General features: G+C 42.7%; 1 protein-coding gene across 15 annotated transcripts in view; it reads right to left on the bottom strand.

The window, feature by feature from the left end:
• The window catches only part of mlip (muscular LMNA-interacting protein), a 204,200-nt gene that overhangs the window by 28,129 nt on the left and 150,100 nt on the right, over positions 1 to 25,971 (bottom strand). For 12 of the 15 annotated variants that reach the window (XR_013497792.1, XM_078213265.1, XM_078213267.1 and 9 more), the window contains 7 exons: positions 24,963 to 25,034; positions 24,781 to 24,867; positions 24,615 to 24,674; positions 19,401 to 19,445; positions 12,506 to 12,550; positions 5,645 to 5,773; positions 4,126 to 4,356 (listed from right to left, as the gene is read on the bottom strand). Coding sequence is in view for 13 of the 15 variants with exons in the window: in XM_078213265.1 (XP_078069391.1) it covers positions 4,126 to 4,356; positions 5,645 to 5,773; positions 12,506 to 12,550; positions 19,401 to 19,445; positions 24,615 to 24,674; positions 24,781 to 24,867; positions 24,963 to 25,034 (669 nt within the window). In the remaining 2 variants the exon portion in view is untranslated. The remainder of the gene's footprint in view (positions 1 to 4,125; positions 4,357 to 5,644; positions 5,774 to 12,505; positions 12,551 to 19,400; positions 19,446 to 24,614; positions 24,675 to 24,780; positions 24,868 to 24,962; positions 25,035 to 25,971) is intronic. The other 3 variants (XR_013497793.1, XM_078213270.1, XM_078213271.1) reach the window with 1 other exon arrangement.

Below are 25,971 nucleotides of genomic sequence, written 5' to 3'. Positions count from 1 at the left end.
AATTCCTTTTAAAACATAGAGAAATAGAAAAATGGTTTAGTGTTCTACAATTCTGTGGTATTAAATGGATTGTGATTGGATAACATCAGACTGCACGGTTTTGATTGTTCAAGATAGCCCTGCACTTTATAAAGACACAAAACAGAGACTTGGAATACATATCACAATTCAAGAAGGCAGCTCACCACCACCTTCTCAAATTAGGAATGGGCAGCATTGCCCACAATCCATGAGCAGATATTCAAAAACAGACTCCATGGGAGATATTCACTGGCAGTATCCATGGTTAACAATCTTAACAGGAAACAGATTTAAGAATATTGTATTTCATTCATAGTTTCTAACAGTGTAATGTCTATTTTATTCTATTCATGAGTCAGGACATAATAAACTTCATTTCTTAAAAAGAAATTCTTTGGCATGTGGACATTGCTGAAAAGGCCTGCATTTAGTTCCCAATCCTAGCTGACATATGGTGGTGTGGGGTCAACTTCTTCTTGAACTTTAAGCTACAATTCCAGTAATGAAGATACTCCCGCAATACCGTCAGGTAGGGAGCTCAGCATCTTGAGCCGCTAAAGGCGAAGAACTTTGATGGTGATCAATGTTACTACCAAGAGATGGTGGGGCTTTTCTGATTTGTAACAATAGATTTTATGAGCAGTGGCTCCTAGCACAGATCCTCGGTCGAATAATCGGGAGAAGAGCCCAGCAAGTTCAAAGCACAGCATCCCAATTTCACACCGGTCACTGGGAAACTTGCACAGAAAATTGACAGCATTGATCTCCATGTTTAATTCTTCCAAGAATGGAATCTCGCAAAATTTATCATTGGAGAAAATTGTATATCTCCCCATTCCCTATTGCATATTGAATTGCCTTTTGTTTCTCTCTACTTTTCGAACCTCAGTTGTCAAATATTCAACGGTCTTGGATATTTTCACAACCCCTTAGCAGAGAGGTCAATAACCAGGGGACATCGATTTAAGGTGAGGGGCAGGAGATTTAGAAGGGATTTAAGGTAAAACATTTTCACCCAGAGTAAGGTGGAAATCTGGAACCCACTGCCTGAAAGGGTAGTAGAGGCGGGAATGCTCACAACATTTAAGAAGCATTTAGATGAGCACTTGAAACGCCATAACATACAAAGCTACAGACCAAATGCTGGAAAATGGCATTAAATTAGATAGGTTCTGGATGGCCGGCGCAGACACGATGGGCCTCTTTCTGTGGAGTGAAACTCTATGGGCACGATCTTAGCAGCCGTTCACACCACACTCCTGCTTCAGCAAAGTTGGAGAAATTGGCACCCAGCCAAATCTTCATTCACTGAAGCGGGATGGGAAAATCCCACCAGTGTGAATGGTGGTAACATTCCAGTCTATGACTGTGAACAATGGTTGGACTTTTACATTATAGTAAGAAAAAGGCATTATATCTAAATATGCTTCAGCCACAATTAATGAAATAATTGTTTTATCACAGGTTTAGATGCAGTAATAACGTTAAGTCCACTGCAATGAATGTCTCTGGAATCGATTTGATAGCACAAGGTTTGAAGAATCTATTCCACATTCAATATGATGCAGTGTAACAGATTACTGAATTGCTACAATATCTTAAGTCTGCTGAACATCAGAATTCAGATGTTTTTTAAGCACTGAAATTTAATTTTGCATGCAAATTCAGTGGGAAAAACACCTGGTAAACATCTCAAGGCTGGAAAAGTTTAAGATAATTACAATCCAAAAAGTAACTTGTGTTTACCTTGTGTTAAGGTTAACTTGTGTTAAGGTCAGGGTGAAATGGTGAGAATCAGAAAATGGCAGGTGTGCTTATTTAGCTAAAATAACTGGGGACGTGACGTCTGCAGCTGTTCCAGTAAAATATACAAGTTAAATAAAAATTAAGGAAAACTTTGAAATTAAAAAGTAGTTAATTTGCATTTCTACTTGGTAACAGGGATTAGCAGGGTAAATACGTGGGGTTACGAAGATAGGATCTGGGTGGGATTGTGGTCAATGCAGACCCGATGGGCCAAATGGCTTCCTTCTGCACTGTAGGATTTCTATGATTCTATGACTTGTATCTCAGTTTGCCATGGAGATGGGTGGAACTTAGCGAGATTCTTTGTTTTGAGTTTATCTCTGTGAATTTAGTTGGTGAAATCATAGAAACCCTACAGTGCAGAAAGAGGCCATTCGGCCCATCAAGTCTGCACCGACCACAATCCCACCCAGGCCTTACCCCCATATCCCTACATATTTATCCGCTAATCCCTCTAACCTACGCATCTCAGGACTCTAAGGGGCAATTTTTAGCATGGCCAATCAACCTAACCCGCACATCTTTGGACTGTGGGAGGAATCCGGAGCACCTGGAGGAAACCCACGCAGACACGAGGAGAATATGCAAACTCCACACAGACAGTGACCCAAGCCGGGAATCGAACCCAGGTCCCTGGAGCTGTGAAGCAGCAGTGCTAACCACTGCGCTAGCGTGCCGCCCACCGTGCATAGCCAGTAAGTGAGACTGGTTTATATTTAGAAAGCACCTCGGAGAGTATGTCAGCTTTGGGTCTAAGGTAACTTGTGTCTACTTGGTAATTGAGAGATAAAGCCAGACCTATACCTGAAGTAGACTAATGGTTAGATCTCTTGTCCATGATGCAGCCTGTGAATGGGAGCTGGTATTCAGTTGAGTACAGAGTTGGTAAGGGAGAAATCGACTGGAAGATATGTTCAGCCTGAAGCTAAAGGAAGTAATCCTCAACATAAGGTAGTTAACCATGTTGCAGTTGGGGTTCTGGAAGTAATCAGCTTAGTTGCACTTTGAAACCATGCCAGTGAGCTATTGGAAACCAATAGCATGTTTTCTGATGTTTTGAGGCCACTGCGCAGGAGTTGCAGTGCTTCAGCTGTAGAATCTAGGTTCATGAGGTTTTGGCAGAGTTGGCGTGTCACTTAGCCAAAAGCCACTGGAAGGACCCCCATGATATTTTGGAGAATAGCTGGAACACTGAAGAGAAATCAGAGTGAATTCCAGATAGCTGAGGTATACCTTGATTTGGTCCCAGAGAAGAAGTGAATGAACTTGAAAGATTTGTAGAACTTAAGGGAATTCTTGGGAGTGGTGTGAAGCAAAACTGGAATTATACTTAAATCTTTACAAGCTATAGCATAGTAGCGATTGTTTAATTTCTGGTTTATATACAGTAATATTTGTTTAGTTTTTTAAAATGTGGAATCTTGGGGTGTAGTTCTTTCCCTTGATCACTGTGTGTTCAGATATCTTCTTTAACTGTTAACAGGTTTGTAACAAATGCGATACAAAATCCAGGAATAAAACATGCTATGTAGGGTTATATTTTCTGTTTACTCTGAGCTTCACGCATCCACTGATTTTTACTTGCTACCATTAGCGCATTGAAGAAAATCTTGCTTTTCAAGTGCCATCTCCCGTCCTCATAACCTCAAACCCATAATCTGGATACAAAATGTTGAAACATGAAATATGCAACACCATATACAGTCATGTATCTACTGCAAGTGTTGCAACAATTTTCAAAGAAAAAAGAAATTAAATCCATCGTGAAGTTTCTTGTAATTACAAGGAAGAAATTAGCGAGGAAGAAAATTTCAAAATGGTTTAGTCACTGGACATGTAATGGATGAATGATCTAGAGTGTTATCAGCACAAATCTTTCAAATAGGGAATTTAAATTTACTTAGTTACATAATTCTATGATTAAAAAGCTAGATTTAGTAATGAAAATCCTGAAACTGCCAAACTGGTCCACTAATGTCCTTTAGGGAAGCAAACCTTACCCTGGCCTGACTCCAGACTCACAAAGCAATAGGATTGACACTGGCCTTTTGAAATGGCCTAGCAAGCCATTAAGTTGTATTCAAGACGACAGCTCACCACCAGCTTCTTAAGTACAAATTGAAATTGGCAATAAATGCTGGCCTTGCCAGCAATGTCCACGTCTTGTGGATGTTTTTCTTAAACGCATGTTATTTCTTCACTTAATAATACATCTGTGTAAAACTCAACTCTGTTGAGTGCAACAATTACAGTCAGACGGAAGAAAACACATCAAAGCATTACTGACCAGCTTCTCACCTTAATGTACAGGGAGTGGAGACTGCGAGAGAGGTTAGAGGTCATGTAGTAGTTACATGGGGCAATGGGAGAGAAACGAATGTGTGATCCAGAGGTTAGACAAGTGACAGGTGACAGAGACAGTGGAATTGACTGGGACATGTCCCGAGAGCACAGCATGGTCTGGTACGTTTCGTGGTACAAACTGGGATTTGTGACAGAAGTTAGGATGGTGGATAATGGGAACAGCCACTGTTGAAGAAGAGCAGATAATAAAACAGATGGAACAAAACTGTGAATGAACTCCTGCACTCAATAACATTTTGGAGGTGTAATTTTTTTTAAAATGGAGATAATTTTAGCAAAAAGAAAAAAGTCAATACAAGTATATAAAAGAATATCTCTTTTTTAAAAAGCAAGTCAAATTTCACATGAAAACTATCAATAGGAATTTCACTCTATAAAGACTATTGTGCAGAACACACATCAGTGACAATAAGTGACAATGAAGACCGATTATGTGATAGAGAGTAAAGCAATGTTAGGCTACTGCACAGCAATAACTATCAGAGGTCAAAATGAACACCATTAAAATTTTCAGGAAATTATTCTGAGCCAAAATGAAGCTCAACTGAGAAACTGCTTCTCGACAGCGCAGCCTTTGCACCAAGAGGCAAAGGAATATTTGTAACTACATTTAACATCAGAGTTGGAATTTGGAAAACACAATTTTTGCTAAGTAACTCACCTCCCCTGCATTTACCTCAACTCTCCAATAAATAACTTTTTTAACAGATAATTTGGGGAAGTGGGTAAAGGACAAACGAAGCAAAACAATCTTTAAATCACATGTTTTGTTTTCAGTTCATTATCTTTAAGGCATAACACAGCACCATTAAGGAATCAGTGTCTGAATCTTCCTCAAAGTGGCTGCCATTCAAATAGTATTAAGGCTATCAGGATAATTTTACACTCAGGAAACAGCAGTTCTGGGATGATAATGTTAGACATTATAGTTTATGATTACAGCAGTGGATGAAATTAATGCTGCAATGATATCATTTAATTGTCAATCACTGTGGTGTTGCACTATACACTTGGAACAAAATGTAAGTACATTTCCAGGCAGTGCTAGCTATTTTTTTGTGCTGGGTTTTAAGTACAGCGAGTTCCAGAGAAACAGCAAATGCAGCTTCCACTCCCTCAGCTTTGAGATTATGTTAATTTAATAAAAAGGATTTCAATGGTTACCATGAATATGGTACAATGAAACATATATGGCTGAACCGAACACTATCACTGTTTAGCAAACAACACCATCAATTACATAATCCACATTTTAACAGTCTGCTTCAGTTAGCTTTAGACCACTTCAAATTTCACAGTTGGATTGAGTTATATATGAATGAGAAGCAGCAGCAAGCAGGTAAAATTGCATCAACATTTGTGTATCTTCAAAGGGTAATTCAGGATAATAAAGAGAATATCTGATGTTTTAATTCAACAAGCGGTAGTGCCACCAGACGTTTCAGCTGCCTACCTCTTTGGTTTCAGTATCACTGGTTGCTTCAGTGCATTGCCGAAAAGGATTGTGACAGCTGTCATCTACCTTTGAGGTTGTAGCTGTTTTCTGTACCATGGTAACTGGGCGAATCACACCAGGTCTAGTCTAAGAGGTTGAAAAAAACAGATAAAACGGTCTGGTGTTGCACGCAGCTAAGTAAAGTAGTCAACTGTGATAACAATGACACATATCACCTCAATAGCCTCAAAATTACATTTGTCAGATACTAGTGTAAAAGTAAGCACCATTGAAATTCCTCACTCTGCTATGTTAATAGAGGCATTTACTATTGTTTAACAAAAACAGGGCACAAAATAACTGCATAAACATCTATTTAATTAACAAGGTTGAGGTGGAGGAGACTTGGATTTATTGAGCACTTTCTACTACCACTTGACATCTCAAAGCACTTTACAGCCAATGCAGCACATTTAGAAGTCTATTCACTGTTGTAATGTAGGAAACGCCTAATATGTGCACAGCAAGCTCCCACAAAGAACAATATGATAGTCACCAGATAATCTTTTTTTCTGATGTTGATCGAGAGATAAATGTTTGCCAGGACCCCAGGGAAAACTCCCCTGCTCTTCTTCAAAATAGCTCGGTTGGAGCACTAGCCCTGGTTTCAGAGCTTGTATCCTTTGGGTTAGAACCTAACTGAAAAGGAAATTGAACCTTCATGTTCCTAGTGAAACTAAAACAGAAACATAATCTGAAGCTTATTGAAACCAAGTAAATACACAGAGCCATCCGAGCTCAGAGGGCCCAGTGATGCCATGCAGGCAAGCTGAAGGAACATGAAGGATCTGGGAGCAGGAATAAAGGAAAATAACGTGACTGCTGCTGCTTCAGTTGAACTTCAATGAACTGATTGACCAAAACATGCCAGTCAGTGCACAGAATTGTTACAGAGAGTTTGGAAAAAGATGCCTCTTTAGAAAGGGGGATGCACACTATCCACGTGAACAAAGCTGAGGAAGATCGTCAGAAGTGTGCCATTTTGGTGAAGATATGCCCGTGAATCTCAAGTTGTTCGGGAGTTGCTGCCGAATGAGAATGGGTGGCTAAATCCTTGCAGAAAAGGAACTGGAATTCTGCCTGAGGAAGTTCTTAGAATCTTAGAAACCCTACAGCACAGAGAGAGGCCATTCGGCCCATCGAGTCTACACCGACCACAATCCCACCAGGCCCGACCCCCATATCACTACATATTTACCCACTAATCTCTCTAACCTACGCATCCCACGACACTAAGGGCAATTTTAGCATGGCCAATCAACCTAACCCGCACATCTTTGGACTGTGGGAGGAAACCGGAGCACCCGGAGGAAACCCACGCAGACACGAAGAGAATGTGCAAACTCCACACAGACAGTGACCCAAGCCGGGAATCGAACCCAGGTCCCTGGAGCTGTGAAGCAGCAGTGCTAACCACTGTGCTACCGTGCCGCCCACATTGAAGTTCATTGAAGATTTTTAAAGGATAGGGAGCAGCTGTTCCCCTTAGTTGAAGGGTCAGTTACATAGAAAAGAGGAGCAGGAAGAGGTCATTTGGCCCTTCAAGCTTGCTTCGCCATTCATCACGATCATGGCTGATTGTCCAACTCACTAGCCTAATTCTCCTCGGCCTTTTGGCTAAGATCAAGTGTAGTATGGTCGGCAGCCCATGGTCGGCCGCACTTGGTTGAGGTCATTAGGTTACACTGAGGCTTCATATGTTTCATATGAAGCAATTTTTTAAAGTGGCATCTCGGCCTTTTGGCTAAGATGCAAATGAGCTCAAGTCTTGGAGGAGGAACCTCCCCCTTCTCCAATCAGCTTGGCTCATGTAGATCAGTCCCAGGACAAGGTGGTTTTGGTCTCCCGTCCTGTCTTGTCAGCCTGGATCTGAAATGTCTCAACTTGTTGAGACTCTGAATTGGATTTGATTTGATTGAATTGGAAAAGTATTTTTTTAAAAATTCTCCCCATAAGCTTTGATCCCGTTCACCCCAAGGGGACACAAGTTAAAAGTGAGGGGTGGGGATTTTAGGGGGGATTTGAGGAAAAACATTTTTACTCAGAGGGTGGGGATGATCTGAATGCACTGCCTGGGATGGTGGTGGAGGCGGGATATCTCACATCCTTTATAAAGTACCTGGATGAGTACTTGGCACGCCATAACATTCAAGACTATGGGCCAAGTGCTGGTAAGTGGGATTAGGTGGGCAGGTCAGGGCCTTTCATGCGTCAGTGCAGACTCGATGGGCTGAAAGGCCTCTTCTACACTGTAGTATTCTGTGATTCTGTGAAACTTGAAATTTCTGCCATATATGCTAGTACATCTGAGAGATCCAGCTTCAGTGTATCTGATACTTAATGTGGAAGTTAGGTTTGCCATTGACAATTTTATTGTTAATTCATTTTATTTTAAAAATATTGATTTTTGGTTTAATTGTTAAAGTAAAAGTTAGAGAAAGTAAAATTGGGTTTTCTTGTTCAGGTCGATTGGTAAATTTGGTTCTTTTCATGTTGGTCTCCATTGGAATCAGAACACTGCAAATGAGAACTTTGTGATATTGGCCTGAAAATACCTTGGAGCCGTTTGAACCTAATCTCATCTCCTTTAATTTTGGATTGTTTGCTTATTAGAGATCAAAGGAAGACTCCTGTAGAAGGATTAATTTTGATCCAAAACCTTAACTCTGTTTCTTTCCACAGATGCTGCCAGACGTGCTGAGTTTATCCAGCATTTTCTGTTTTTAGTTCAGATTTCCAGCATCTGCAATATTTTGCTCTTATTAAAGGAAGACGAAGATTGTTTTGCAGGGAGGAAGCTGCAAGGTATTTACACTTGGAGACAATGGCAGCCGTTTCAGTTTATACTGGGTGCATCTTGTAGATACTTGTATCTTGTAGATACTAAGTGCATCTTGTAGATGGTACACACTGCTGCCACTATTCATCGGTGGTGGAGGTAGCGAATGTTTCTGGATGGGGTGCCAATCAAGCAGGCTGCTTTGTCCTGGATGGTGTCAAGTTTCTTGAGTGTTGTTGGAGCTGCATGCATCGAGGCAAGTGGATTCCATCACACTACTGACTTGTGCCTTGTAGATGGTGGATACACTTTGAGGAGTCAGGAGGTGAGTTACTCACTGCAGGATTCCTAGCCTTTGACCTGCTCTGATAGCCATAGAATTTGTATGGCTAATTCAGTTCAGTTTCTAGTCAATGGTAACCCAGGATGTTGATAGTGGCTTTTTCAGTGATGGTAAAGCCAATCAACCTAACCCGCATATCTTTGGACTGAGATGTGCGGGTTAGGTTGATTGGCCAGGTTAAAAATTGTCCCTTAGAGTCCTGGGATGCGTAGGTTAGAGGGATTAGCGGGTAAAATATGTGGGGGGAGGGCCTGGGTGGGATTGTGGTCGGTGCAGACTCGATGGGCCGAATGGCCTCCTTCTGCACTGTAGGGTTTCTATGTTTCTATGTAAAGCCATTGAATGTATTGGGCAAAGGTTAGATTCTCTCTTGTTGTGATAATTGCATAGCGCTTAACATGCCAAAGTCTTAATATTGTCCAAGTCTTGCTGCATTTGGATATAGACTGCTTCAGTATCCAATATGAGGAGTTGCAAATGGTGCTGAACATTGTGAGATCATCAGCGAACATCCCCATTTCTGACCAGGGTAGTACGGTGGCACAGTGGTTAGCACTGCTGCCTCACAGCGTCGGAGACCTGGGTTTAATTCCAGGCTTGGATGATTGTCCATGTGGAGTTTACACATTCTCCCTGCGTCTGCATGGGTTACCTCCAGGTGCTTCGGTTTCCTCCCACAGTCCAAAGATGTACAAGTTAGATAGATTAGCCATGCTAAATTGCCCCTTGGTGTCAGGGGGACTCAAAGGGTAAAAATACGTGGTGTTAAGGGGATAGGGCCTGGGTGGGATTGTTTTCGGTGCAGGCTCGATGGGTCGAATGGCCTCCTTCTGCACTATAGGGATTCTATGATTTAATGATGAAGCAGCTGAAGATGGCTGAGTCTAGCACCTACCCTGAGGAACTCCTGCAGTGACGTCCTGAGACTGAGATGATTGATATCCAACAACCACAAGCATCTTCCTTTGAGCCAGGTATGACTCCAACCAGTGGAGAATTTTCCCCCTGGTTCCCATTGACTCCAGTTCTGCTCGGGCTCCTTGATGCCACGCTCAGTCAAATGTTGCCTTGATGTCTTATCTCACCTCTGGTATTCAGCTCTTTTATCCATGTTTGAGCCAAGATTGAAATGAGGTCAGGAACTAAGTGGCCCTGGCAGAACCCAAACTGAGTATCAGTAAATAGGTTATGCTGAGTAAGTGCTGCTTGATAGAACTGTTGATGACTCCTTCCATCACTTCACTGGTGATTGAGAGTAGGCTGCTAGGGTGGTAATTGGCTGGGTTGGATTTGTTCTGCTTTTTGTGTACAGGATATACCTGGGCAATCTTCTACATTGCCGATAGATGCCAGTGTTATACCGGAACAGCTTGGTTTGGGGCACAGCAAGATATAGAACACAAGTCTTCAGTACTATTGTCTGGGCCTTTGCAATATCCAACACCTTCAGCTGTTTCTTGTTATGACATGGAGTGAATTGAATTGGCTGATGACTGGCATCTGTGATGTCGGGGCCTCCAGGAGGAGGCCGGGATGGATCATATACTTAACACCTCGGGCTAAAGATTGTTGCAGATGCTTCAGGCTTCCCTACAATGTAATCAGAGGATAATCTAAGGGAAGTCGATGCAGACCCGATGAGCCAGATGACCTCTAACTGCACTGTAGGAATTATATGGTACTTGAGTCAAGTGATCTTTCTATACAACCTTGACTGTGAGTACCACAAAGCTGTTGGACCATTGAGTTTGGGGAAATTCTGCAGCCAAAACTGATGTGGCTCTCACTCGGCACTGCCAAATTTCTAAATTATAGGAATCAGGAATGGAACCTTTGGCTGATTTTTCCACTCCCGACTTCGGGGGTGTTGAAAATTATCAGTCTTACTGAGATCAGCAGGTAATTTAGCACAAACCAGGGGAAGGTATTCATTAAAATCGGACTTCCAACTATTCAGTATGAGCACACTGATTCATCTATCTACTCATATTATTCCAATTTTTATTCACAGAATATATTGAAGCATCAGTAGTGACATGTCCTGTGCACATCACTTGAGCATTACCCTGGGTTTGTGTAAGAATATGCAATGCCTCATACTTTTGCTGATTGTTTTCAAGGCATTGCGAGAATTTGAACTATCGCCCATCATTTTTCTATAGCCAAATTCATCAGTTTCATAACCACTTCATCTGCAGTCCACAAATTAAATAAATGCTTCTAACATCTCTCTGCCATTTTGTAAAACTTCCCAATACTTAGCTTGAAGCCAATGCTTTCTACATCAAAAATATTATAAGAGAATAAAAGGCAATTATTTTCCTTTGGTTCTGATTTTCCAGTCTCCAGGAGAAATGACATTAATGGTCATACCTGAAGATTTACAATGTTACATGGTTTGCTAAATTGCAGATGAAATTAAGCAGCAATTGCATATTATTTTCTTTGGAAGAAAAGGAACATTTTAAAACCAATACTCTGATTGGGGTCATTCCCACGCATGCTGAGCTCCTATTGCAATTCCCACCACCAGGAGGGAGCCTTACAGTGCCAAAAGGGAGTGTTGCTGGCCAGACTATTACTCCAGCACCTCTATATGGGACAAAGGACCTCAAAGTGGCAGTGGCCGAGTGGTATTGTCACGGGACTTGCAGATTCATTCTTGTACAAAACTATTGTCAAGATCCAGGATAATGATCCGGGGACCCAGGTTCAAATCCTGGGCAGATGGTGAAATTTGAATTAAATAAAATTTGAATTCAATAAAATTGATGAAACCATTTTCAATTCTGGCAAAAACCCACCTGATTCATTAATGTCCTTTAGGGAAGGAAATCTGCCGTCCTTACCTGGTTTGGCCCTACATGTGACTCCAGAGCCACAGCAATGTGGTTGACTCTTAACTGCCCCTGCAAGAGCAATTAGGGATGAGCCATAAATGCTGGCCCAGTCCATGATGCCTATATCCCATTAAAAAACAATCAAAGACAAAGGGGAGTTTTGTCAGACCTCAGCTAAGATACTGGGTGACATTTTCCGGCCTCCCAGCCACGTATTTCCTGGCAGTGGGAGGTGATGCACTGTTCGCTGCTGGCAGGATTCTCTGGTCCCACTGTTGTCAATGGGATTTCCCATTAATGTCACCCCATATTGCTGCGAAACCTGTGGGCGGTGGTGCACTGGCTGTGGGAAAATTCCAGCCATTATATGTAGATGGGACAGAAGCGGAAGGGGAAGAGGCCAATTTTAGGCCCTCTTGCCCTGCAATGAGTGTTTATGAGCCTTCCTGCCATGATTCTACCCCCCACCCTCCCGCCCACACATCTTCCACAGGTTGTGCTGGAAAGTGGCAGAAGAAAGGTTGATAGAAGGGAATTGAGGCTGAGCCACAGTGTCAGCATTTACACATGGCAGGATAGGGGAAAGTGAAGTAAATGCAGTTTGGCGTGAGGAAATGACGGCAGTGTTCACCACCTCATTTTCACCACCACAACAGTGGAGGAAAGATCACTCCAGAATGTCCACAGCCAAGCTAAACCTTTTTGCGATTTGGCCCCTAAACATGCATGCTCAGGAATAGAAAGCCATATGGTGAAAGACAACATGAACTGCTTGTCAAAGATAGCTTAACACCCACACAGAACACAATAAACAATACCTTAAGCTGCCAGGAGGAATGGTTGCAAGGAGTACTTACAGGCCTGTCATCTGTAGACTCCGATATTGACAGATGAAGATTTGCCTGAAAAATACAAGGGAATATTACAAAGCAGCAGGCACTTAGGAACAATGGGTCGCAGAGAGTAAGAGGATATTGTAGGAAACAAATCGATCAAATAACATAACACTAGTAGTGGCAGCACAAAAGAAAATATTCTGAGATGGCAACTCTGTCTTATGGTCTTATTGATGGGGAAAAGGCAGGAGAATGGGGATGAGAAAAATATCAGCCATGATTGAACGGCGGAGCAAACTCGATGGCCTAATTCTGCTCCTCTGTCTTATGGTCTAACTGGCAGCATTCCAACAGTGTACCAGAATCTCTAGTAACCCACAGTGCAGCAAGGTGTTTATTTATTTATCCTCTGTATGAAAAGGGAGAACATTCTATTGTACAAATTAACTATATTATTCACCTGGGATTTTGAAGTGCACAATTTGGTGCAGAATAAGGCTAGTCTGTAACTACTTGCTCCAATGTTATAGATCACAATTATACCTGAAATGTTTCCTGCTATTTAATTCCAAAAACCTCAAAAATGTATTAACCGACTGCAGTGCAGGCGCAGGACTAGATCAGTGAATCAACCCTCCAGCTCATTACCTATTAAATTAAAGAAACCTTCTCTAATGGACCCTGCCCCAGGATGCACTTTAGTGGCAGAAATATAATGAGTGGCCTTACAACATGGTTTAAAAGCATCTTTTTTTTGTTTTCTATTACTTAAACTACAATTAGATCCAGGCCCAGAGTTTCTGCTTGGTAAAACCAGCACATTCCACCAGAAATAGGCCAAATCCACAAAGAAGATCACGGAATTTTACACTTAGTGTAGGTTGCATTTCCATGATCTTTAACACTGGTTAACAAAAGCATCGAGCAGGAAGCTCGATTCAACAAAACCAGCTACCGCTCTGCATCCAACCAATCAGAATGGCAAGTTACTACTGACTGCAACCATTGCAAGCCATCAAAGAGGCTTTTTTAAAATAAGCTACAGTTTTAGATACTAATTTCAAAATCTTTACTTCATTAAGAAGTTGTCGACCATATACTGGTGAATGGAAATGATTCAAGACCATTTTGTAAAGTCAGTTTTAGCTATTTAAAATTGTCTTACAGGTGGAAGACAGGAATTTTTTATAAAACATTTATTTATGTTGCGATAAATTCCAGCTTCATACGTCATCTTTCTGCTCGCCCACCTACACTGTTCCTGATTAAGCAAAGCCTCAACTTTAAAATTCTCATCCCCAATTTCAAATCCCTCCATATGGGCTCACCCTTCCCTCTCTCTGTAAACTCCTCCAGCTCTACAACCCTCTGAGATATGTGCACTCCTCCAATTCCTGCCTCATGAACATTTCCGATGCTAATGGATTCACCATTGATGACCTGTTATTGATCAATAAAAGTTCTTTCTATCGATCAATAACAGGTGCTTGCAGATTCATTCTTGTACAAAACCATTGTCAAAATGTACACTGTCCTTCCAAAATCATTCTTTCATTGTATGTTTGATCTGTCCACCATAATCAAAAACAGTCAAAATTCAATTACTTTTATTGTAATAATACAACTTTTTGTACACTAATACTTAATTATATAATTGGTGAGTTTTCTTTGCAAAATGTTGAGGCAAGTGAGTCGGGAAGTTTTTCCATTTCAGAGGCAAGCAAGGACAGCCCAGTTACATGTGATGTGCAGTTTCCTCTAACCTACCCCAAGAATACGCACCAGCCTCACCTCATAAGACACCCCACACTGCATGAGTGTGCTTTATCATTTCAGGACAACTAGCAAATATGATCAGTTTCAATTTATACCCTTCCGTTCAGGAAATTAGGCCTCATTAGGAAGGTTATGCTTCAGTTGTATCAGGCATTGCTGAGACCACATCTGGAGTATTGTGTACAGTATTGGTCTCTGTATTTAAGGAAAGGTATAAATTTGTTAGAAGCAGTTCAGAGAAGGTTTACGGAATGGGCAGGTTGTCTTATGAGGAAAGATTGGAGAGGTTAGCTTTGTACCCGCTAGAGTTTAAAAGAGTAAGAGGCAACCTTATCGAAACCTTTTAGATCCAGAGGGATATCGACAGGGTGGATGTGGAGAGGATGTTTCCTCTTGTCAGAGAACCAAGAATTAGGGGCCACTGTTTAAAAATAAGGGGTCATTCATTTAAGACAGAGATGAGGAAAAGGTTTTCCCAATGAGTCTCTGGAACCCTCTTCTTCAAAAGACAGTGGAGTCTTTGAATATTTTGAAGGCAGAGTTAGATAGATTATTGCTAACAAGGGGGGGTGAAAGGTCATCAGGGGTAGGCAAGAATGTAGGGAGGGAATTCCACAGATTTACAACCCTTTGTGTGAAGAAGTTCCTCCTCAACTCAGTCCGAAATCTGCTCCCCTTGTTCTAGTTTCACCTGCCAGTGGAAACTTCCCTGCTTCTATCTTATCTATTCCCTTCATAATCTTATCTGTTTCTACTAGATCTCCCCTCATTCTTCTGAATTCCAATGAGCATAGCCCCAGTCTACTCAGTCTCTCCTCATAAGCCAACCCTCTCCTCTGCACCCCCTTCAGTGCCAGTATATCCTTTCTCAAGTAAGGAAAGCAAAACTGTACACAGTACTCCAGGTGTGGCCTCACCAACACCTTATACAGCTGCAATATAACCTCACTGTTTTTAAACTCCATCCCTCTAGCAATGAAGGACAAAATTCCATTTGCCTTCTTAATTACCTGCCGCACCGCAAACCAACTTTTTGTGATTCATGCACAAAGACACCCAGGTCCCTCTGCACAGCGGCATGCTGCAATTTTTTACCATTTAAGTAATAGTCCATTTTGCTGTTATTTCTACCAAAATGGATGATCTCACATTTACCAACATTGTACTCCATCTGCCAGACCCTCGCCCACTCACTTAGACGATCTATATCCCTTTGCAGACTTTCAGCGTCCTCTGCACATTTTGCTCTACCACTCATCTTAGTGTCATCTGTGAATTTTGACACATTACACGTGGTCCCCAACTCCAAATGATCTATGTAAATCGTAAACAATTGCGGTCCCAACACTGATCCCTGAGGCACACCACTAGTCACTGATCGCCAACCAGAAAAACACCCACTTACCCCCACTCTTTGCTTTCTGTTAGTTAACCAATCCTCTATCCATGCTAATATATTACCTGTAACACCGTGCACCTTTATCTTATGCAGCAGCTTTTGGTGCAGCACCTTGTCAAATGCCTTCTGGAAATCCAGATACACCACATCCACAGATCCCTCATTGTCCACTGCGCATGTAATGTTTTCAAAGAATTCCACCAAATGAGTCAAACATGACCCGCCCTTCATGAACCCATGCCACATCCAGATGTCTCGCTATTTCTTCCTTGATGATAGATTCAAGCATTTTCCCTACTACAGAAGTTAAGCTAACTGCCCTATAGTTACCCACCTTTTGTCCAACTCCTTTTTTAAACAGTGGTGTCACATTTGCTGTTTTCCAATCTGCGGGAACCACCCGAGTCCAGCGAATTTTGGTAAATTGCCACGAGTGCATTTGCTATTTCCCCCACCATCTCTTTTAGTACCCTGGGATGCATTCCATCAGGGCCAGGAAACTTGTCTACCTTTAGCCCCATTAGCTTGCCCAACACTACCTCTTTCATGATAATGATAGTTTCTAGGTTCTCACCTGCCATAGCCTTCCTGTCATCAATATTTGGCATGTTATTTGTGTCTTCCACTGTGAAGACATACACAATGTTCAATGCCTCAGCCATTTTCTCATTTCCAGTTATTACATCCTCTTTCTCATCTTCTAAAGAACCAATGTTTACTTTAGCCACTCTTTTTCGTTTTATATATCTGTAGCAACTTTTGCTATCTGTTTTTATATTCTGAGCTAGTTTACTCTCATAATCCATCTTATTTTTCTTTATAGCTTTTTTCGTGGCTTTCTGTTGACCTTTAGAGATTTCCCAATTCTCTAGTTTCCCACTAATCTTTGCCACTTCGTATGCATTTCCTTTCAATTTGATACCCTCCTTTATTTCCTTAGATATCCATGGCAGATTATCTCTTTTTCTACAGTCCTTCCTTATCACTGGTATATATTTTTGCTGAGCCCTGTGAAAGATCACAGTCACTTCTGCAGTACAGCAACACCTCACAAACAGTAATCTGATAATGACCAGATAGTCTGTTTTTTGAGATGTTGGTTCAGGAATAATTATTGGATATCACTCTGGGGAGAAGCTGAATGCAGTACTGGGGGGTCCTTTACATCCACCCAAGAGAAAAGACAGGACTTTGCTGTGGCGTCTCATCTGAAAGACAGCAGCTCTGACAGTGCCACACTCCCCTGGTACATGTAGGAGTCATGATGTTTAAGACCTGGTTGGCTGTGGGGATTCGCATTCTAATCAATATTCTGTAACTTGATTTCTGTGTCTGTGCACTGTTTGAGAGCACATTTCCACTCCATCTGACGAAGGAGCAGCGCTCCAAAAGCTTATGGTATTTGCTACCAAATAAACCTGTTGGACTTTAACCTGGTGTTGTGAGACTTCTTACATATAGGAGTGTCCGCCTTGATTTTGTGCTGAAGTCCCTGGAGTGTGACTTGAACGCATAGCCCTCGATTCTCCCATCCTGCTGTGCTAAAACATTAGTGCAAAGGGCCGGGGGATTGGCACATTGGAAGATTTGTGAGGTTCGCGTGAGCGTTCGCGCCCTGCTTGCCTTGCCCAGCGCTGAATTTCCAGCTGTGTCTGCTCTGTGCCGGAAATTGGTGCGGAGGCGCAAAGACTATTTAAATGGTCATTTGAATGTTATTTAAAAACAATTAGCGGGCCCGAGACTGAAGTTTCCAGGCCAACTAGCATTTCCCACCCTGCCGGAGTGTTTCACTCCAGCGGGGTTTACTGTCGCTCCCCACTTTCGGGGAGCTAGCGGCCTGACCCCGCTTGAGTGAAAGGGAGGGCAATCTGTTCCCACCAGAGCTTTGGGCGGCGGGGGTGTCCTCGCGGCATTGGCACCCTGGCAATGCCAGCCCACTCCCCATGGCACTGTCCAAGGGGCAAAGTGCCCATGCCTAGGGGGCACTTTGGCACTGCCCACCGGGCATCAGGCAGTACCAAGGGAGCAGGGCCTGAAAGGGGTGGGGGTTCCCGCTGCCACTCTGCACAGGGGTCAATGGGGGAAGCAGGGAGACCAGCGATTGGGGCGGGCTAGGGGGAGGGGGTTAACGGGTGGGGGGGAGCTCAGCCTGCTGTGGGGGGGAGGGGAGTCGGCACTGCGAGGTGTTCAGGGCTGCAAGGGGGGGGATGTGGGAAGTCGGTGGGGGGAGGGCTGGAGTTTGTGGTGGGCCGGGGGAGGAGGGGGTGATGAGGGGCTGGCCCGGGAATGGTCAGTGGGCCAGCAATCGAGCCGTGGGAGGGCAGAGAGCCGGTGTTGCGGGGGTCACGGGGCTGGCCAGCGATTGAGCTAGCCAGCAATCAGGAGGCAGTGCCAATCTCGCGCTGATTTCAGCCTCTCCAGCGGGCATAGGCCCCGCCCTCTGAAATGTAATGATATTCACACTGGTGGCCTCTGCAGTGCACAGAGTGGGAGATTCTTCTCTGAACTCCCACTGAAAAAAACAGCGTGAATTACTCCAGTTTTCACAGGAATTCGCCACTTAGATTGATGTTGGAGAATTCCGCTCATAATCTTTTGACAGTGGAATGCTACCTGTGAGGCACAGATGTATGCATTTCTCTGAAATTTCTTCTGGCTTTGAAAGGACATCTCTTGAATCCATTAATACCATCCGATTCAAAAATCTTTCAATACATGATCTATTACTGTTTGTATTTAAAAAGCATCTTGCCCTTTTGGTCTTAATTTCTAATTTCTTTTCAATTCTCAATTTCTAATTAGTCTTCACTAATAAATACCAACTAATATTAGTTGCAACACTGGACCAGCAGAAACTCGGAGACACTATAAAGTGAAAAATAAATGTCACTTTGCATGAATCAAGACTTTGTTTCTTAAATGCGATCCAGAGAAATCCAAATCCTGGAGTTTTTGACTTGCATGCGAAGAGGAGAGGAGGAGATTTAAAAAATGCCTCCCCCACACCCAGCATCAGCCGTCCAAGTAATATTTGATGGTGGTCCTGCATACGCAATGATCAGTGGGTTTCATAAAGCATATAATTCCTACAGTGCATAAACAGGCCATTCAGCCCATTGAATCTGCACCGCCTCTCCGACAGAATATCTTACCCAGGCCCCTATCCCCATAACCCCATGTACTTACCCTGCTAAGCCACCTAACCTACACATCTCGGGGCACTAAGGGCAATTTAGCGTGGCCAGTCCAGGTAAGCTGCACATCTTTGGCCTGTGGGAGGAAACCCACACAGACACGAAGAGAACGTGCAAACTCCACCCAAGTTTGGAATCCAACCCAGGTCCCTGCCACTGTGAGGCAGTAGTGCCGTGCACAGTGAAACATGTATGTTTTGTTTAAGCAAATCAACAAAGGTAAACATTCGGATCATAAAACCATAGAAATGTTACAGTGCAGAAAGAGGCCATTCAGCCCATCATGTCTGCACCAGTCAAAAAATGAGGAGAAAAAAAGAATCGAGCCGTTCAGTTTAATCCCATTCTCCAGCATTTAGTCCGTAGTCTTCAGGTTCCAGAACTTCCAGGTACCTTTTGAGGCACTAACAAGGTTATCATTTTTGGCATCCCACAATAAAAGTAGAACTGTAATCCTACATGGTTTATTCTGAGTACCAAATACTCAACATATCCTCTCCAGAAAATCTGATTGTACTCATTTATCAAACCAAAAAAAAATACTCACATATTTGGTTTCTCTCCCAGCTGATTTTGGCGTGGGACTAATGTGCTAGGAAGGAAAAATATTCCAGAATTACCTCACAGTTGAAATGGAGAGGAGAGGCAGTATTCTTCTTCAATGGCTCGAGGCAATTATTTCAGAATTGGTGCAAACAATTATTAACCTGCTGACTTCAAAATAGGTCAGCAAAGCTTAGCAAAGGCAGTACTGCTTCTCAAAAGAATTGCGATTTATTAGAGCCCTCGAATTAGACTTGAAAACGCAGGATGGAATTTTTTAGATTTTTTGTACTAAGTGTCAACTCAGGCGAGAAAAGCAGTGTGCTGTCTGTCGGCGCTTCCCATCATACTCTTTTGTCACTCGGTTAGAGCTCGCCCTGCGAACAACCTCAGCCTTCAAATGATTGGTCCTTCAAAAGGGAGCCCTGATCTAACACAAATAAAAATAAAAACAAGGATTCCCCCCCCCGCCATGGACACAGTGACCCCCACAACACATGGACACAAGACACACCTCCCTCCACGGACATGGGGAATCCCCGTCATGCGCAATCTCCCCATGGACACAGGAAACCCCCACCACGACCAAGTCAGGGAAGCCCATCCACCCCAACAGATCTCCTCAGCAGAAGCCCCCGTCACTGGCACTGCCCCTTGACATTGCCCATTGGGGCCACGAGGCCGTGCCAGGGTACTGCCTGGGCATGACCTTCCCCTCGGCACCCTTGGCTGTGGTATTTTTAAAGGATAGCTGCAGACCATGAAGGTACAAACAAAGAAGGCTGTTAAGATAGACTGAGATAAAAGCAAAATACTGCGGATCTTGGAATCTGCAACAAAAACAGAAAATGCTGGTCTGACAGCATATGTGGGGAGAGAATAGAGCCAATGTTTTAAGTCTAGATGACCCTTCATCAGAGCTAAGAGCAGAGAGAATCAGCAGGGATTTATACTATTGGGGCGGGGGGGGGGGGGGAAGGGGTGTGGAATTGGACAAAGGGAATGTAAATGATACAGAAGGCTGAGAAGGTGCTAAGGATGTTCATTAAGTGATCAGAATTCGAGAATGGCGGAACAGATTGTTAAAGGACTGCCTGAGGAACGTGGCAGTTGCACTGAAGGATGGGGGTGGGGGAGGGGAGGCTGTGGAAAGAAGGAAACTCGAATGGAGAAGTGGAAAAATAGAAGTGAAAAAGGATGATAACATAGTTGAATGAGGTGGAATGAAATGGAATAAAATAAATGGAAATGGGGTGAAGGTGGAGGAGAAAGTTCATCCTCTGAAGTTGTTCGGATAGGCTGCCCATTTGCCCGCACAAACGGCCGGTAGCGTCATCAAGATGTAATGTAATCAGTCCCTTAAAATGCCCTTGTTCCAACTAGGAATAACAAAGAACAGTACAGCACAGGAAAACAGGCCCTTCGGCCCTCCAAGCCTGTGCTGCTCCTTGGTCCAACTGGACCAATCGTTTGTATCCCTCCATTCCCAGGCTGCTCATGTGACTATCCAGGTAAGTCTTAAAATGATGTCAGCGTGTCTGCCTCCACCACCCTACTTGGCAGCGCATTCCAGGCCCCACCACCCTTTGTGTAAAAAACATCCCTCTAATATCTGAGTTATCCTTCGCCCCTCTCACCTTGAGCCCGTGACCCCTCGTGATCGTCACTTCTGATCTGGGAAAAAGCTTCCCACCGTTCACCCTATCTATCCCCTTCATAATCTTGTACACCTCTATTAGATCTCCCCTCATTCTCCGTCTTTCCAGGGAGAACAACCCCAGTTTACCCAATCTCTCCTCATAGCTAAGACCCTCCATACCAGACAACATCCTGGTAAACCTTCTCTGCACTCTCTCTAACGCCTCCACGTCCTTCTGGTACTGCGGCGGCCAGAACTGGACGCAGTCTCCAAATGTGGCCTAACCAGCGTTCTATACAGCTGCATCATCAGACTCCAGCTTTTATACTCTATACCCCGTCCTATAAAGGCAAGCATACCATATGCCTTCTTCACCACCTTCTCCACCTGTGTTGTCACCTTCAAGGATTTGTGGACTTGCACACCTAGGTCCCTCTGTGTTTCTATGCAACACCAGCAGATTCTCTTCACAGGTCTCCATTTGGCAAAGTTGTTGTACACCTCATCCATCTGTCATGAAATCTAAACGTGGTGGGATAATAGCACGGGAAGCCCGCTAATGGTACTAAAATGTATGGTAATGGGGTCCTTCACCTTTCATGGCAGAAACCCAATTACATCATTGGAGCGGGTGGGTGGGGTGGTGGGGATGTGCTGTAAGGACACATGAGCAGAACAGGTACTCCAGGTGGGATAAAAGCCATTTGGGGTCTCTCATTGAATTCTCTGCCATTCCCACCCACCAAAAACAGGGACAGAAAATGCCGGCCACAATCTAAGGACTCCATTGTTCTTAGCTTATCACATTTTGGAAAGTGCTCTGTTCTATCCTTCCTAGATCCAAAGTGGATGACCTCACATTTGCCTACATTAAAATCCATTTGCCGCAGTTTCATTCGTTCGATCTATCAATATCTCTGTAATTTAATGTTTCAATCTGCATTGCTTACAATATGGGGAGGTGTTGGCCTAGTTGTATTGTTGTAGACTATTAATCCAGAAACTCAGCTAATATTCTGAGGATCCGGGTTCGAATCCCGCCACGGCAGATGGTGGAATTTGAATTCAATTTTTTAAAATCTGGAATTAAGAATCAACCGATGACCATGAAACCACTGCCAATTATCAGAGATCTGGTTCACTAATGTCTTTTAGGGAAGGAAATCTGCCATTCTTGGGGGAGAAAAGAGCTGATGTTTCGAGTCCAGATGACCCTTTGTCAAAGCTTTGTCAGCTTTGACAAAAACAGTCATCTTGACTCGAAACATTAGCTCATTTCCCTCCTTACTGATGCTGCCAGACCTGCTGAGATTTTTCAGCATTTTCTCTTTTGGTTTCAGATTCCAGTATCTGCAGTAATTTGCTTTTATTTTAATCTGCCATCCTTACCTGGTCTGGCCTACATGTGACTCCAGAGCCACAGCATGTGGTTGACTCTCAACTGCCCTTTGAACAAGTGTAAATAGGGAAGGACAATAAATGCTGGCCAGCTAGCGACTCCCATGTCCATGAATGAATAAAAAAATGCATTAATTGTCTTGATTACAAAAAATCCTCACTCTGCGCAGAGCTTTTGCCTGAAGAACACAGATTTTTGCAGTGTCATTTCCTGAACAAGGTACACAAAAACAAAGACCCAGGATTGAGCTGCATTATTAACTGGTGGCTTTATGAGACTTCCTATCATTGTAACTGCCACTGTGCCATTTACTGGTTTAATAATGTATTCTGTAACTCAGCGAATTTAAATTGAAAAAATGTACAATAAATAATTTGGCAACTGTTTATCATTTTAGCTTTTAATTTGGATGAATAATTGCAACAACCTTTTACCCAGAACAGTAAGAAATAAAATGCTTTAAAATGTCTAGGGAATCTAATTGGTTTTACGAACTTTTGAAAGGGACTTTTAAAAGGTTTCTTCAGTTGTAAAGCGATTGTTTGTAATTTATTTGAATAATAAGAAATACTGGTCCATGGAGCCTGGTGACCATTGACGTAGAAGCAAAACCAACAGGACGGAAGTTAAAACCAAAGTCATGCGGCCAGACACAAAGAGAGACAAAAAAGCTAAAAAGAAGCACAGATACTGACAGAAAGAGAAGGCTGACAAAGACATTGAATTCTTGGGAGGGCAAGAAGAAAATCACTACTAAAAAGTCAATTTTTCTGTTTGGCAGAAAAGGAGACAGGAATTGCCTCTTGGTGCTAATGTGGAAGTTGACCAAAAAGGTTTAATACCTGGAAGGCTGGCGAATACCTCAGAGATGCTTAAGAGTTTTAACAGAAGCAGCCAAACTGCTTCTGGCTATTATTACTTGGTTGATAGAAAAAGAACCCTGGAAAGTTACACAATTTTGTGTCCCAAAGTTTTTAAGAAGCGTGCCTTGCTGATAGAACCATAGCATCTCTAAGTGCACATTCGGCCCATCGAGTCTGCACCTTCTACTCTATCCCTGTAACCCCACACATTTACCATGGCTAATCCATCTAACCTATATACCTTTGGACACTGAGGGGCAATTTACCATGGCCTATTCCACCTAACCGGCACATCTTTAGACTGAGAGAGAAAACTGGAGCACCTGGATGAAACCCACACAGATACGGAGAGAACATGCAAACTCCACACAGACAGTCAGCCGAGGCCAGAATTGAACTCGGGTTCCTGGCACTGTGTGGCAACAGTGTTAACCACTTGTGCCACCGTGATACCTGATGATAATCAAAATCATAAAACCGGGATATAAAAGTTGTTGTCATACAACTTAATGAATGAATAATAGAACATAGAACAGTACAGCACAGATACAGGCCCTTCGGCCCACGATGTTGTGCCGAGCTTTATCTGAAACCAAGATCAAGCTATCCCACTCCCTATCATCCTGGTGTGCTCCATGTGCCTATCCAATAACCGCTTATAGAACATAATAATAATGATCAGCTACGTAGTGCTACACTGCAGGGATTGGTGCAGATGATTGTGTTGTGTAAAGTGTAGCTTTGTTCCATTTAAAATTAAATTTACCTTTTTCATCTGAAGTATTATTTGCCTGTTAACTCACATTGATTCTGATTTGTGGGAAAGTATAAGTTACGAACTGTGAAATCTTGTTGGTAATTCCTTCATGTGGGGGATCATTTGGTAACTACGGTTATTTTGCTTTATGGTTTCCCATGGGGATTGTAATACAAAGTTACTTAATAATAACAGTGCCACAAAAATAAGGCCACCTTAATTTTCAATATCAAATTTACAGCAAAACAGGACACCAGAATAAAAAGTTCAGGAACCTGGAATAATTGAGTATGTTAACAGATGAATCAAGAAATGACATTGCAATTGTAAATGAAATATTTTGTTGTATAGAGATTTGGCAGTATGACTGAAATCACAAACAGTGAATCAGCATTTGATTATATTCTTATTGCAAGAATAATATAAGTATTCATTGGTGCAAAATTGTATCAAAGTCTATTTCTGCAAATCAACTTTGTCTCACTTATCAGATTCGGCAAAAACACCATACTTTCCAGGCACATGCAAGTTCGACAGTTCATGTATTAACACTCACGTACTTTGTATGCTTTTGAGTCCTGTGGCTTCTGTAAGGAGTTGGGAGTAGAGCTTGAGCTGCGCTGGAAGAGGGGAGGGTGAAATGTGAGGAACATGTGTTTGGTGGAAGGAGGCAGTAAGGTGGAAACAGGAAAGAAAACTAAAATGTTTGCTCAATTTGTTCATTACCATTGGCAGTGGATCCTCTAATAATTGTTCAATAGTAGCATACAGTTCCTCAGACTGCTGCCTGAGACTCTCAGATTCAATCAGGAACTGTGTGAAGGTAAAGGGTATTGTACATATTAGTTGTACAATCACAAAATCAAAACACCAGCAATAATAGTCAATGTTGTTTCTGTAAAGCTTACTTGTGAATGGGTTTTCTCAGACATGTTGACTGCTGCAGATTCCTCTGAGTCACTGATTGCTTCATCAATTGCCTATTGAAAGGAAAAGCAAAATCCTTCACAAACAAGCTCTAGCCTGATTAAAAAGCGTGTATCTCAATCATTTACTCATACAACCCTTTACCAATCCCACCTCCCCAACACCACGGCACGATGGCACAGTAGTTAACACTGCTGTCTCACAGCACCAGGGACCTGGGTTCGATACCCGGCTTGGGTCACTATGTGTGTGGAGTTTGCACGTTCTCCCCGTATCTGCATGAGTTTCCTCCAGGTGCTCCAGTTTCCTCCCACAGTCCGAAAGACGTGCTGGTTAGGTGCATTGGCCATGCTAAATTCTCTCTCAGTGTACTCAAACAGGTGCAGGAGTGTGGCGACTAGGGGATTTTCACAGTAACTTCATGCAGTGTTAGTGTAAGCCTACTTGTGACACTAATAAATAAACTTTAAAACCAACTCAGATTTTTCCATCCCATGTTTCTGTAGCACAAGGAAACACACTATAATGCAGTAAGTGAGAATGTCCATCCATTAACTGGACCATGCTGAGACTGAATATCAGCAGCATTTTCTTCTCTAAAAGTGGAATACATGATCCACACTCCAAAGGGATAGGCCAGATGGGCTGAGTGGTCTTTCTCATTCTTTCTTTACATTTTTGAGCATTGCGTTGGACTAATAATAGAAGGTATCTAACTATGGATTTACTGCTGCTGTGAAAGAACTTGTTCAGGCGCTGCGTTGAGTGAGATTATTCAATATGAACTGAATGCAGCAACCTTCATCACTAACCGCTGACTGAACACTTCCAAAAAAAAACATCCAATGGCTCAGCTGCTCGATAATGGGGCAGCACATAGAACATTACAGCGCAGTACAGGCCCTTCGGCCCTCGATGTGGCGCCGACCAGTGGAACCAATCTAAAGCCCCTCTCATCTACACTATTCCAATATCATCCATATGTTTATC

Source organism: Mustelus asterias, chromosome 5 (assembly GCF_964213995.1).
Source record: "Mustelus asterias chromosome 5, sMusAst1.hap1.1, whole genome shotgun sequence".
Taxonomy (NCBI): Eukaryota; Metazoa; Chordata; class Chondrichthyes; order Carcharhiniformes; family Triakidae; genus Mustelus; species Mustelus asterias.
The sequence above is the reverse complement of the archived record's forward strand: the minus strand, read 5'-3'. Positions and strand labels throughout refer to the sequence as shown.